General features: G+C 43.7%; 2 protein-coding genes across 2 annotated transcripts in view; both read left to right on the plus strand.

Moving 5' to 3' along the window:
- Positions 1 to 906: 906 nt before the first annotated feature.
- On the plus strand, positions 907 to 4,260 carry LOC122784366. The gene is made up of 4 exons (XM_044049613.1): positions 907 to 1,134; positions 2,016 to 2,291; positions 2,905 to 3,020; positions 3,122 to 4,260. The coding sequence occupies exons 1-4, from the start codon at positions 1,005 to 1,007 to the stop codon at positions 3,554 to 3,556; spliced, it is 957 nt and encodes a 318-aa protein (XP_043905548.1). The 5' UTR covers positions 907 to 1,004; the 3' UTR covers positions 3,557 to 4,260.
- Positions 4,261 to 13,211: 8,951 nt separating this feature from the next.
- The window catches only part of LOC122784538 (Krueppel-like factor 11), a 2,829-nt gene continuing 2,285 nt past the window's right edge, over positions 13,212 to 13,755 (plus strand). Inside the window, exon 1 of the mRNA XM_044049843.1 lies at positions 13,212 to 13,259. Coding sequence (XP_043905778.1) covers positions 13,212 to 13,259 — 48 coding nt within the window. The remainder of the gene's footprint in view (positions 13,260 to 13,755) is intronic.

Here is a 13,755-nt window from a genome sequence, read left to right on the forward strand (position 1 = left end):
CCTCAGCAGGGGCAGACAGAGGGCAGAGGTCCATGAAGTCAGGTCAAACACCCTGGGAGAGCAGGAGCGAGCCTGGGAAAACCATGGGAACCAGGAGGGGGTGGGGAGTGTGTGTGTGTGTGTTCCAGGCTTTTATTATTTCATACACTTTTAACATTAGACGTTAAATGAGAGGGAGTTATTTTAACAATTAGTCACTTTTTAAAAATTAATCAAAACATATTTTTTAGCATCCAGAGACACATCTGTATGAAAATGATTTGAATCACAAACAAAACAGAAACTGAGACTTTTATTTTGGAAACTGTATAACGTTGTCTTAGTGTGAATGAACGCAAACTGAGACTTTTATTTTGGAAACTGTATCACTTTGTCTTAGTGTGGATGAACACAAACTGAGACTCTTATTTTGGAAGCTGTGAGGACGAACAGAAACTGAGACTCTTATTTTGGAAACTATGAGGACGAACAAAAAGTGAGACATTTATTTTGGAAACTAACACAGTTTTAGTGTGGATGAATCTAAAACTGAGACTTTTATTTTGGAAACGGCTTGGTCATATTTTAGTGTGGACAGACAGGAGGAGAGACTTTTATTTTGGAAATCTCAAAAACGTGAGTACATTTTTTTTTGTTTTTTTTTCTTTAAATTTGATTTTTTTGTTGTTTTTTTTTAGTTTTTTTTGTCTTGACTGGATTATCGGAAATTATCTGGATTATTTAAAAATAAATAAATAATAGAAAGAAATACAACTGCCTGTGATCGTTGTTGATTGGTTAAAGTCGGGGTAGGAGATGATATTCAACCAATCAGAGGCAGGTTGTGGGCGGGACTCCTCCCACCATGGGCAGCGGAAAACAACTGCAGCCAATAGCGTTTCTTTAGAGACACACCGGAAACGGAAGTCGTGACGGCTGTTGTTGTTTTTTTTCCTTCACTCCTCTGCCTCCGCTGATTCAGGCAGATATACAAGTTTTAGTTATTAAACAAATGAAGTAGAAAAATGGAGTATAAGCTCATCATGGCGGTTTCCGGTTTCCCGAGTCTTTACGACACAAACTCACCGACGTACCGAGACTTAAACATGAGGAGCGACGCCTGGCGGCAGGTGGCGGAGATCGTCGCTGTTCCCGGTAATAAAAACAACAACCTAAACAACAATAAACTGTAAAGAGAGCCCGTCAACGCGAAGAGAACAGTTTTGGTTCACAACCGCGGTCAAATAATTCACTTTATTTATTTTCAATTTAGACGAAATCCTCCGTTGAAAAAGATCAAAACAATGTGTCCGTGTCTTAATGTGTTCCGGCTTTGACTCTTGGCCCCAAGAACATTAGTTCCGACTGAGGAGTAATACACTACTAAACTAAAATAAACTTACGGAAAACCTGTGAAAAAGTATTAAATATTTAAGCAAAAACAGTCAGCTGTTCGTAATAAATTACTACCTCAGTGTATATTATAAAATATACTTTATTTTGGAGTAGAAATCAAAATCAATCAAGTATATTTTACAAAACGAGGCTGTGAGTCAACAAAACTGTAAGATCATTTAAATGTCTTAGTGGTAAAAGAGGCAAATTATGAATTATCTGAAATTAAATAGTGTTACAGATAATAGAATTTCACATGGACTTAAAGGGAAACCGTAATAGAATTTAAAATGTACTTAAATAGAGAGCATTTAAATAAAAATGTTTACTGGAATCATAGGATGGTAAAGTTACACATTCATGTCCAGTGTTTTCAAAAAAAGCTCTTTTTTGTTCAGGTGTTTTGAAGCAGAGGTTGTTTGGAGGGATCAAAACACACCATCTCACCCTAAATTCAAGGCAATAATCTGTAATATTTAACATACATGTAAATCGACACAGGTTTATTCTGTTGCAAGTTAAATCATCTTAAATGATATTTTGTATTCAGTCCATTTTTCGTCTCTTCTTGTCCCCACGCTGTCACGTCGCTTCACGGGTTTGTGTGTTAGTCAGCTGCTCATGATGTTTGTGTTTCTCAGAGTCTGAATGCCGGAGGAAGTGGAAGACGCTCAGAGACCAACACAGGAGGGAGAGGCAGCGCGAGAAGGAGAGACGAGAGAGCGGCATCGGGCTCTTCAACTACAGGCCGTGGAGATACTCGTCCATTCTGTCCTTTCTGAACCCATTCATTGATGCCAGAGCCGCGGGCACAAACGGCTGGGCCCTGGAGCCGCAACCCTCGCACCTCCACGCAGTCGACGTGATGGGTTGCAGCACGACCACGGAGGTGCGGAGCGACGACGACGACAACTACGGTGTGTAGACGCAAGATGTGTGCGCACGTTTCTTATTCATGTTTCCGAGTCCCACCTAAATTATAATCAATATTACATTCAGAATCTGAAGACCAATAAAACCTGTGACAGCTTAAGTCTACGATATTTCGACGTCTTTATCTCACTGTGAGACAGACTTTTCCAACAGGAAACTGAACTTTGTAAACCACTCACTCTCCCACACCAAAGTCCATAGAGAAAATCAATGATTTTAGCTGGTGGGGACACAGGAGCCGCTGGTCCTCTGCTGCCTCGTGTGGTCACTTTGTGTCACTGAGGTAAATCAGAGTAAAGGTTTTCAAAAGCCAAACTGACAAAATCAGACATTTGAACTTAGTGATGGAGGCAGCAGTGGATCAACAACTCCTGTGTGTGTGATGTTAAAATCCCTGATTTTCTCTGTGGACTTTGGTGTGGGAGAGTGAGTGGTTTACAAAGTTCAGTTTCCTGTTGGAAAAGTCTGTCTAACAGTGAGATAAAGACGTGAAACATGTTCTTAACACAACAAGTTTGTCAGTCTTTCATACAACAACCCTTCAAAAAAACCCTGAACTGTCCCTTTAACGGCGATCATCGTTGTGTTTTATTCCAGGCGTCGCCGTCACAGACGCCACGTCCTCGTCCTCGTCCTTCTCAGAGTTTGTCCAGAGGAAGCGGCCGTCTCCCGCCAACGGAGACGTCGTGAGACTCAAAGATGCAAAGATCGAGGTGACGCCAGACGCCCGCTGCACCACAGCGCGCACGCGCAAGTAAACACCAGAGAACTGGTTTTAACTTCATCCTAACCTTCTTCACACTCTTCCTCACAGCCCTCAGATCAGCTGACGGCGCCTGAGTTCCTGCGACACGATCTTCAGCCCCTGCAGCTCCGCCACACCCCCGGGGGCTCACCTCCACACGCCACCGGGTCCAGACTGAACCACCACGAAATCCCAGAGAGGGAGATTTTAGACCACACGGACGAGGAGGAGGAGGCGGAGCTTAGCGTCTCCCACCACAGACCGAACCGAGCGAAGGGGTGGAGCAACGATGGTCTGCTGGAGGCGTTCCTGAGGAGGACGGAGAGCAGGGAGAGGAACCTGGAGCGGATCCTGGAGCTGGATCAGAGGGACGACGTCACGCTCTTCCTGCTGAGTCTGGCTCCGGCCATGAGGCGACTGTGTCCCGAAAAACAGTCTCTGCTCAGAACCAGGATCCAGCAGCTGCTGCACGAGGCCCAGTTTGGCCCCGCCCACTTCACCTGATCACGTGACAGACACTTCATGCGCACGTGATCGCGCTCACAGAACTGGAAACATCTTTTTTTTCTTTTTGTTGTCGTTTATAATAAAAAGAACAAACTCTTCTTTTTATTCCAGTGCCTGCAAATCAACAGCGTCGCTGAAACCCTCACACATCCTATATCAAAACGTGCAGTTTCACTGGGAATGGTGTGCTGTGACTTTTGAAGTAACCACGGCGACAAAACTTGCAAAAAAACTGCAATTTCCACATACACATGAATGGGAAACAAAGGCCACATCGGAGCGTCACAGTGTCGTCAGACTTTAACGTAGAGACGTGGTTGAAACTTTACACGGGTCATAAGACTTGGCACTTTTCTCACCTAAATCAAACTTTTGATTTAGGTGAGAAAAGTGTTTAAGTTTTGTTACTTTTTTTTGTTGACCTTTGCAGATTTTATAACAAGTGTTTATTGCACTGCTAGAATGGTACACTAGCTGAGCTTGGTAAAACAAACTCTTCTCCTGCTCACAATTTCCAACCTACACAGACAGTTTTTACATCAAAGCGTTGCTGTGGTTGTCGTCTAACCCCGTGTGTTGTTTTCATTCTCATATGACGGGCAGTTTTTCTTAAAATCACCTAAAGGCACAGAGCGCTCTGCTCAAACCCATGTTCCCATGAGTTTTTTAAAAATGAAGATGAGGGTGATTTTAAAACAGGTTTTAAAAAAGGTGTTTGGAAGGGGGAGGGGGATCAGGCAGGGGGAGGGGCTTATGTAACCTTTAAAACCAAGTCTTTCAAATCAATTATTGATCAACGGGACGTGAGAATCAATCCAGTCACAATTTTCAGTCACATACCAAAAAAAGACCAAATAAAATCACTGAGGTTTATTATTTTTTATGTTTATAACATGATTTAGTTAAAAAACCCACTAATTATTATAAATATTATCATTATTTTTCTTTTTCAAATTACAATTGGGGAAACACTCTAGCGGCCTTACTCCTGACATTGTTGAACTACTCTGGAAAAGCAAAAGTGAAGTCCAAGAACAACCACATCTTTGTGTCTTAGTACACACACACACACACACACTCCACCCCCCCCAACCCCACATCCACACACACATAGAAAACGGCCTCCCATCTGTGCAAAGAAGCCAAAATACACTTAACAAATCTGCTTGATCTAGCAATTTATTGACAATGAAAACATCAAAAGCACTGAAACTTGAGCCACATGCGTCTCCTAAACCATAGCTGAGGCAATTTCCAGCACACCAGCGATGGGGGTTGGGGGGGGCAGCAAAGGACCTGACCAGTAGACGGAGCTTTATTGGTTGCATTTCACTTTGGCATAAAACTAATTCACCCTCGATGACAACCCACGGTGAAAGACGAGAAGCATTCTCTTCACCCCTCCACTTCAACTATACTTTATTAGCTGGCCTCTCTGTGACAGGGCTATTCATTCTCTGCCCTGCTTTACCCTCTCTCTCTCTCTCTCTCTCCCTGACACACACTATGCACATGCTCTCTTTCCTGCTCAGATACATACACACACACACGCACACACAGCAACCAACCCAACATGTTATATTACTGGCTGGGAATTTATATCGCCTTCAGAGCGAAAAAACAACTACATCTCAGTCTGGAAACAAAGTACCATCGTTCATGTGCACAGGCTGCTCTTTACAGCTGCACAGTAGTGAGGCCCCTCATACACACCACCAGACTCAGGGTACACTCATAGAATTACAGCAGTAATGTGTCCTTATCTGGACACATGAAAAAAGTCGGCTCTATTAAACTTCCCTGTACACTAAAGATTGGAACGAAGAGGAGAATGTGCTTTAAGAACATAAAGACAATAGGATATTAGTCTTTGGGAAGTAATTCATTCCTCCTACCTGGAGCAACAGCTTATCATAACTAGCTAATAAGTCAGAACAATTAAAATAAAGAGATAGCATGGCCGTCAGGAGCCACACGGAGACTTGCATTTGCAGAAAAATGTAGTCAAACATGTCGAATGACCACATAGCTCCATTTTCTCAGGGTCACTCTGCAGGCCAGGAATGTGACCTGCTGCAGATCTCACCGCGTTACAATGAGCTCCACATTGTGCTGAGGTTAGGTACCCACAGGTCCATCTGGGCTTTACTAGCACTCCCGCCTCCAGCAGCTCTACAGGCCTATCACGTTACCACAATTTTGGGTCAGCAGAGGCCTCCTGGTTCTACTTAGAGCCCTGTTTCATTATTTCAGATTTATCACTGCCATGTTTGCCAGTTGCCATGTTTTCCTTCCATACGTCCCAAAGTGTAATTCATAGCATCTATTAGTGTATGAGCCAAGACATTTTAAGGGACTGTAAGTTGGGTTTGTTCCCAGGCTGGAAAGATTAGGGGCTCTAGGGGCTGCTGGGTAAAGTGGGGGAGTGTTGACTGAAGGAGAGAGAATACAATCCCACTGGAGTGAACAATATGCACTGAGTCACTGCACGGCCTAAAGGGCCCGCCAGACACTCACCCACACTCACCCACACTCACCCACACTCACCCTCTCGCCAACATGGCACGGCGGATGGCAGACCAAGTCCTGGACAGTTATTAAATTAGTGTCATGGATGATTTCCAAATCTTTGCCATCTATTTCCCTCACTGGGGCAGAACATAATTATTATTTTATTTGCTGGTGATTTGCACATAATGACCAATTAATAAACGTGACAAATGGACACATTTCATTATGAAATTTTAAACTGCTTTGGACACAGTCTTCACCACCCACTTCATGTGCAACAGTCCTTTCTCGAGGGCCTCTGGGGGCATTTTTACTGTTGTCTTCTTGTGCCGGAAGGTGTCTTGTTGGGGGGGGCTCTGTGATACAGCAAGAAGGGAAGGAAAGCTGGAATTCCTCCTCCATTACCATAATAGAATTACTGTGGTGAACAAAGCAGGCATTAGTACACCCACGGTGGCATTTGGAGAAGATCCATCTCTCTTTCCTCTGTGGGCTGGTCCTCGTTGCTTTAGTGAAAAAAAGAAAATCTACCCCTTTGTTCCCCTTTTCACGGCCCTGTCAGATTGCAACAAGGGGCTCAGCTGACATGCATGAACACAGACCTGCACAAACACACATGGTATGCCTCTTGCTCATGCATGTATGGGTGTATCACGTCTGCATGTGTGCAGCAAGCAATATTGGCCTGCCCACCAGAATGTACTACATCTACATAACGGCCCCTCCCTCATCTACCCCTCCTCACTTTACCTTTCAATACTCCTCCCTGTCTAGTTTGTTTCTATGTTGTTTGACTGTCCATCTCTGGCGTGCCAGCATTTCTTCCGGCTGTGTTGCATTAAAATATCGCTAATAGTCCTCAGTGAGATCAGGCGGGGGGGTTTGGTGACCTCCAGGTGTTAACTTGGCATGAGCGAAGCTTATCCCTGCACCCCCACACAGCTACGTGAGCAATGGCTATAAGGAGTAGATGCAACGCTGATTGCCAGATAAGGCAACATGCAGTAGTGCTGCTGGTGTCAGATCGTCTCGGTGATAGAGGGAACATGGCGCCGTCATGCACAAACACAGTGAGCTGTTATGAAATGGACCTGCAAATTCTGGTTAGCTCTCTCACTGCATGACCCTCCAACTCTCACCTCAGCCAACTAGAAACACACACAGCAGACGCAGTGGAATGCGACTCTTTTCAAATGTGATACAGACAGATTGTACCGCTTGAGTCCCAGGAAAATAAAATCACATTTTGTGCTGACTTTGAGAGGCTGAATCAATGAAAGACAACCAAACAATAATTTAAGAAAATGCATACAGCTTATTTTTGACAAGGAGGATAATGTATTATTGTGAATTTGTTATGATAGGAACATACATTATTCTGTACTTTGTCGTCTGTATTAGTTCCATTTGCAGTACAAGCTACCTTCATATGTCTATATACATTGCAGGAGGCTGATGTGGGTGAATTTTAGTGCCAAGTGGCTGCAACTGGAGGCCTCACCAGAAACTGTATCCAGACCTCTGCCGCCCCCTAGTGGACACAGAGCACTCAGAAGAGTATAAAAAAGTATGTACATAATTATGTTGAAGATACTAGTTGTGTACTGACTACTATTATTATCACTACTACTACTACAACTAAAATTATTGTTATTATTTGTATTATTATAATGACTATCATTGTTATGGTTAATAATAGAAAAGATTACTTTGAACAATCAAATGCCAATTTCACATCTCAGCTTCAATAAATTACTTTCAAAGTATTTATAACTTTGTGTCAGGAACAACTAAGACCTCAGTCTGTGACTGTTGCTTGTTTCGTGAAGAAAAAACACTTTATGTCATTGCTTTACTACAAATGAAGCCCACTAAACTAAAGAGACATATGGTTAGAGCTTGTAGATACACAGTGAACACAATCAGAAATCATAGCCATAAAAACACAACATATGCACCTTTTTACCCCATACTGTAAAATATCACTATTCTATGATGAATTGCCATCTCAACTTAACAGTGCAGCGGATGTTTTCCTTTCAAAATCACAGGAGAAAGGCTGGGCCTGGACCTGGTTCATGGTTCATGTAGCACGTGCTTATCCCCAGGGGTGTAGGCTTGCACGGGCCACGGCAAAACAGCCCAGTGCTCCTGAGCCTCCAGTGCCCCCCACAGACCTGCTCTCACACACAGGCCCAGTGTGTCCGGTCACACTACACAGAGAGGAAATACACACACTCTGCTTGACTAGAGACAAAAACACGCAGCTCGGTGAGAGTGAGCGACACAGCAGGGTAGTCTCTCAGTGCTCACAGGAAAGAGGCCGAGGCAGTTAAAACTGTGATCGCACTTTTCTGCACACATTCATTGATGCACAGACATGCAGCGTGCAGCGCCAGATAAACACACATCCATGAATGCACTGTATACCCAAGCAACAATACAGGAAATGGGTCAGCTGCAGAACAGGTATCCTTTACATCGTCTCCCACTGTCCTCCAGTGAAAGGGAATACCGTCGTCTCCGCAGCCCTGGGCCGGCCTGGCTGAGCTTACCTCAGCTTATAAGAGGCCATTTCCTTCATAATCATCCCTGCCTTCCCCTGCTCTAATCTCCCAAAGGATAGTGGCAATTAGCCCAAAGAGTGCCTCACTGTAGCAGGGGCATCTGTGGCATCGCTATGACCTTACGACCAGTCACTGACTGGACTGACACACACAAGAACAACAACAACCCCCCCCAATTAACAAGAGCCATAATTTAGATTCTGAATCCCACGGTTCCTCATGTGTGTGCATAACAGCCGATCGAGAGCAACATTTTCCTCATCCCTGATATGTCTAATATTTCATTAGGTATTTATTACCCCTCCCGTTTTTTGAGCGCTGCCATTGTTCAGTTGTTTCTAGTTGACTTTGCAGCCCTTAATGGGATCTCTGCTGTGTCTGGTTGTTGTTTGCACATACAAACCCACACACATGTGACCACAAAAGGGTTTGGATGTGGTTTAAGCTTTGTCAACAACAGATTGGGAAGAGATCTTTCAACCTTGTATTCTTCGATTGTTGACAAAGCAGTGAGGATTTCCTATTAATAATACGCCGAGATAAACCTCATACTCCCAGTTTTGAAAAATGTTCCCCCGGTGCCCCACTGTCTGTGCAAGCTGTAACCTTGTTTGCAGATCATTTGTCTCTTTCTTCAGCACAACAGTGATCATTCTCTGGGGATTAGTTGTGTAGAAGCTGCGGAAAACATTGTGCGGGGACCGCACACCACACTGCTGTAAATGACAAGAGGCAGCGTCGCACTCCTGACACAATATGCTCATTCATTCCTCTTTGGTTTTGTAAATAATGGCCCTGCCCGCTACATGCACACGTACAAACCACAGTAGAGTTGCTCTAGAGATACCAGCTTTTTAAAATATTTTCCTGTCCACAAGTCATTACCGGAACTCGATAAGAGTTTGTCATCACACGGTTATTATCCATAGATCCTGTTGTTGCTCCATGTGTGCCGTCCCTCTCCAGCCCATTGTCCCCACTTTACTTTCCCCTCACTCATGTCTCTCTTAAAATGCAGGGTGTTGTTGTGGTGAGGAGAGCCCAGGGTCTGCTGAACACTGTGACATTCATCTAAAAGGAATCTGATAAAGGTGGGAGCCTGAATACTTTCAACATAAACATCACCTCGAGCCCCTAAGCAGGGGCCCCTTGCACTGCTCAGCACAGTCTGAAAACGTCAGGGGGAACAGGGAGCTCAACGAACAGCAAGAGCTGAAATGAAGAGGGAGGGATATCATCCCTAAGGAGCGACTGACAGATGGTATCAGACCTGTGGGTTCCTTCTGCACATGTGAGCGAGGGGAGGTGATGCAGGGGTGACAGTGACTGTGCGAGAGAAATGGAAACTACTTTTACAAATGTAGAACACACTCACAGCAGCGTACTAGCAATACGAAACTTACAGCAAAGAGAGGGGAGAAGAGTGAGCCACAATTAGAGATGTAAAGAGCACAGACTGCATGGATCTAAGAATGAGAAACTGCAAGTCAATACAGAGGAAAGCATGTCCATGTAATGTGTTTTTCAGCACAGGTCAAAAGGACAAGAGTGAACGGAACACACAGGCACATAATTATTCTCATTAACGCAGCATCACTCCAGCCAAATAATTCCTCTACATGAGTTGTGAGCCGCGTTTAAAATAAAAAGGTGTTGGGCAGGTGTTGAGAAAACAAAAGAAGATGAGATAATTACAGAGAAAATGAGGTATGAACTCAGCGGTAACCTTCAGTGAGAACTGGGAAAACAAAGTGCAAAACAGACAGTGGGTTCCCAGCTAAGTTGAGAGAGCAGGTTTGGACCTGCCTCCTCTGCTGGATAAAGCTATCTGTCAGCAGCACTGCAGAACACGCTCATGGGAATCGGATGACCTAATGTACGTCACAGTCTATACCACACACACACACACATCAATGGCTACTTACACATTTGATTAAGAAGGCATAACAGAGAATGCACAAGTCGATTTATTGGAGCTGGCTTTTAATTCTCACCATATGCTGCGTGAAGCAGTGAAGGCCAGTGACTTCCATCTGTTAGATGAACGTAAATATTTCGCACTGCTCTGAAACCAAACACACTTAATCTTGTGTTTTTAATGCAGCTTTGAGTCTCACTGAAAGAAGGGCTACCGAGAGGTGAAAGCCAAGTAGCAGATGGAAACAAGTCTTCCAGGAAATTAGTGAAGGTTGGGGTGCAGCAAGAACATGAGTTGGCATGGTGTCGGCCCGTTTTCTTTAAGTGGAAGAAAAGCAGGCACTAATAGAAAAGGGAGGGATAAAGCACATTTAGGTGACAAGTGTGGATGTCTGGATGGGAGTTGTTATCAGAGCCATTTGGCTAACTGGGTGGTAGCTTGTATAAGCAGTGGGACAGAAGAGAAATCTTGTTGTGAGGCCCTGCATACTGATGACCCCGGCTGTAACGGCTGAATCTCTCCGGCAGTTATTCATTAAGCCATTAAAGGAACACAACTGAGTCATTTGTGTGGCCTTCTGTTTCAGGCCATTTTTCTTCTCGCTGTGCTCTGTGCTTCTTGCCGGAGAGAAAGCAAGAGGAGAAACAGAATACACGACAATGAATAAATCTGAGGCAAAGAAAACGGTGAAAACGGTTGGCCGTGGGCAGCGAGCTGAAGCCAGCTGTTGGCCGTCCTTCTGAGCAGAAAGGGACTAATTAATTGCGGAAGCAGCTCATGCAGGAGCTAATTCACATTTAAGAGAGTTTGATAAATGAGTGAACATTCAAATTCAATCTACCGACACTGAAACTGAAAGAGGATAATTGCAAAGAACACTTGATATAACGGGTCTTTTCATAGAGGCTGCAATTAAACAGCAAAGAGCCGCAGGCAATTTGACACAGCAGAGGGGCAAGAGCTCCCCCTTGTGTCACCATCTGTAGACAAACACACGGAAAACACCTGTATAATTATATTGACTTTATTGCATTCCATATATACATATACTTTCTTCTCTTGAAATATTTGTATATCTTAAGACATCAAGATCACCGTGTAAACAAAAACAAAACAATGAAAGGAGACTAAGCACTGACACCATCACAATTACTTGTCGTCTTCTTACAAAACATACTGTGTATGGAATGTCTTCTTCTCACTCGTCTAACATGCCTGTACTTTAAACCTCAATACTCACGTCATGTTGTACAAAGAAAACCAGCAAGTGATAATCAAACAGTCCACACTACTGCATCACAACATTAGAGAAAAATACACAGCACCAGATCAACTATTTTTGATTATCTGCTGGGATCCTTTGCTGGCTCTACGTGATCCTACACTATGTCAGCGGAACACTGTGAAATGGATCTACAGGATCGACATGTAGTCCAGAGAGATAGGCCTGCTTGCCGAAGCGAAAAATATCCGGGTTAAAATGCGACACGGGAGAAAAACAAGCACTGACGTGTTTATGAAACACAATAACACACTTAAAGTCCTGTGGATGGAGTTGGTGTCCCATTTCACTCAGGACAACAGAAAAAAACCCAAAACATTAAAGCTGTTGCATTGTTGTACAGATGATATGCACTATCAGTAGTAGACAGCTTTTTAATGTGTCATAATGGGGAAACCTCAACTACTTCTGAAACTGTGTGTCAGATTTTGGAAATGTGATGAACAACCTCACAAACTTCCACTGTTTTCTATAATGTTGTTTGTATATAAATGAGCTGGCTAAGGTGGGCCTGGCTAAGAATCTTTACTTCCATCCCATAGTGGCATCTGGAGAGGCTTTCTTTAAAAGCATCATCTGCTGTGGTGGAAACATCCAGTCTGGTGTGTGTCTCTTGGATTATCATTCATATTGACAAGATACAAACAAAATCTAATGATGGAATTCAGTCCCAGAATAAGCATGGAGTGGTTATGGAGGCCCATTGTGATGGCAGTGCAAAATCAAATAGTGAACATATTTATTTGATTTAAATTAAAAAAGGCAAATAAAACCCTGTAGAGCTGCAACTGTAAATTTGCAATTATTAATATAGGCACGCAAACTAAATGTTAACAAGCAACCATTAAAAAATGAATGCAGCTAAATTCATTAACCGGCAAAAATCGCATGTCAACAGCAAAGTGAATGACAACAATGTGTATTACTTCATGTTTGAGGGGAACAAGGATACACGTACGTTTCTTTTAGGGCTGTGATATGCATACACATACAGTATGCACACTAACTCACGCTGGTCATACCAAACAATGATAAACTCAGTATAGTCACAGACAGACAGACGGACATTAGTCACCGACTAATAACTCCACATACCTCTTTCTTTTGATGTGGAGATGCTGACCAAGGTTCCCAAGGATGCCCGACACAAAGTTACTTTACAAATGTGAATTTACTTGACTTATTTCAATTGACTGGCTGATGCTTGATTTGCACCAAAATAGTCCACCTATCTGTTTCAAAGCACCTGCCCTTGAGGTCACTCTGTGTTCTCCTGGCCCGACTTCACTTCTTCGCCAATAATGGCTTCTGGAACACCTCCCTCTCCCTGGAACAGCTCCTCCATCAGCAGCTCCCCAGCACTGCCGGCCCGTGATGCCCACAGAGCAGCACCCTCGCGAAGGCCCAGCGAGCGCAGAAGCCGTGCATAGTCCAAAAATGCAGCCTCGATGAGTTTATGTGCAAATGCAGGTCAAGGAGCAGTTGGAACATTTAGCGTGGCATAGCAAATGTGCTAAGCCAAAGATATTCATTCATTCGTTCTCAACCACTTTATCCTCCACATGACGGTCGCAGGGTCAATGCCAGCTGAAACAGTCTGAAAGGCGAGGTACACCCTGGACAGGTCGCCTGTTTGTTATCAGTGTACACTTTGTTATTACATCACAGCTCTTGATCGGGATAATGGGCGATAAATTAAAGGAATAGAAGTGAGTATACCCGTTATAGGAGGAAAATGACTATTATATGAAATGTGTACAGTGTATAAAAGCATGTGTTCCACACAATTATGTCCACTCTGAGGTCATAGTCAGTGCTGGTGTATTCTCCATATATCAGTATTGACATAATAGCCACAAGCCAGTTCTGAGCAGCGAACAAGCCAAAGGGTCCGTGTTAATTTAAGTGGATGCACAAT

Source organism: Solea senegalensis, linkage group LG17 (genome assembly GCF_019176455.1).
Source record: "Solea senegalensis isolate Sse05_10M linkage group LG17, IFAPA_SoseM_1, whole genome shotgun sequence".
Taxonomy (NCBI): domain Eukaryota; kingdom Metazoa; phylum Chordata; class Actinopteri; order Pleuronectiformes; family Soleidae; genus Solea; species Solea senegalensis.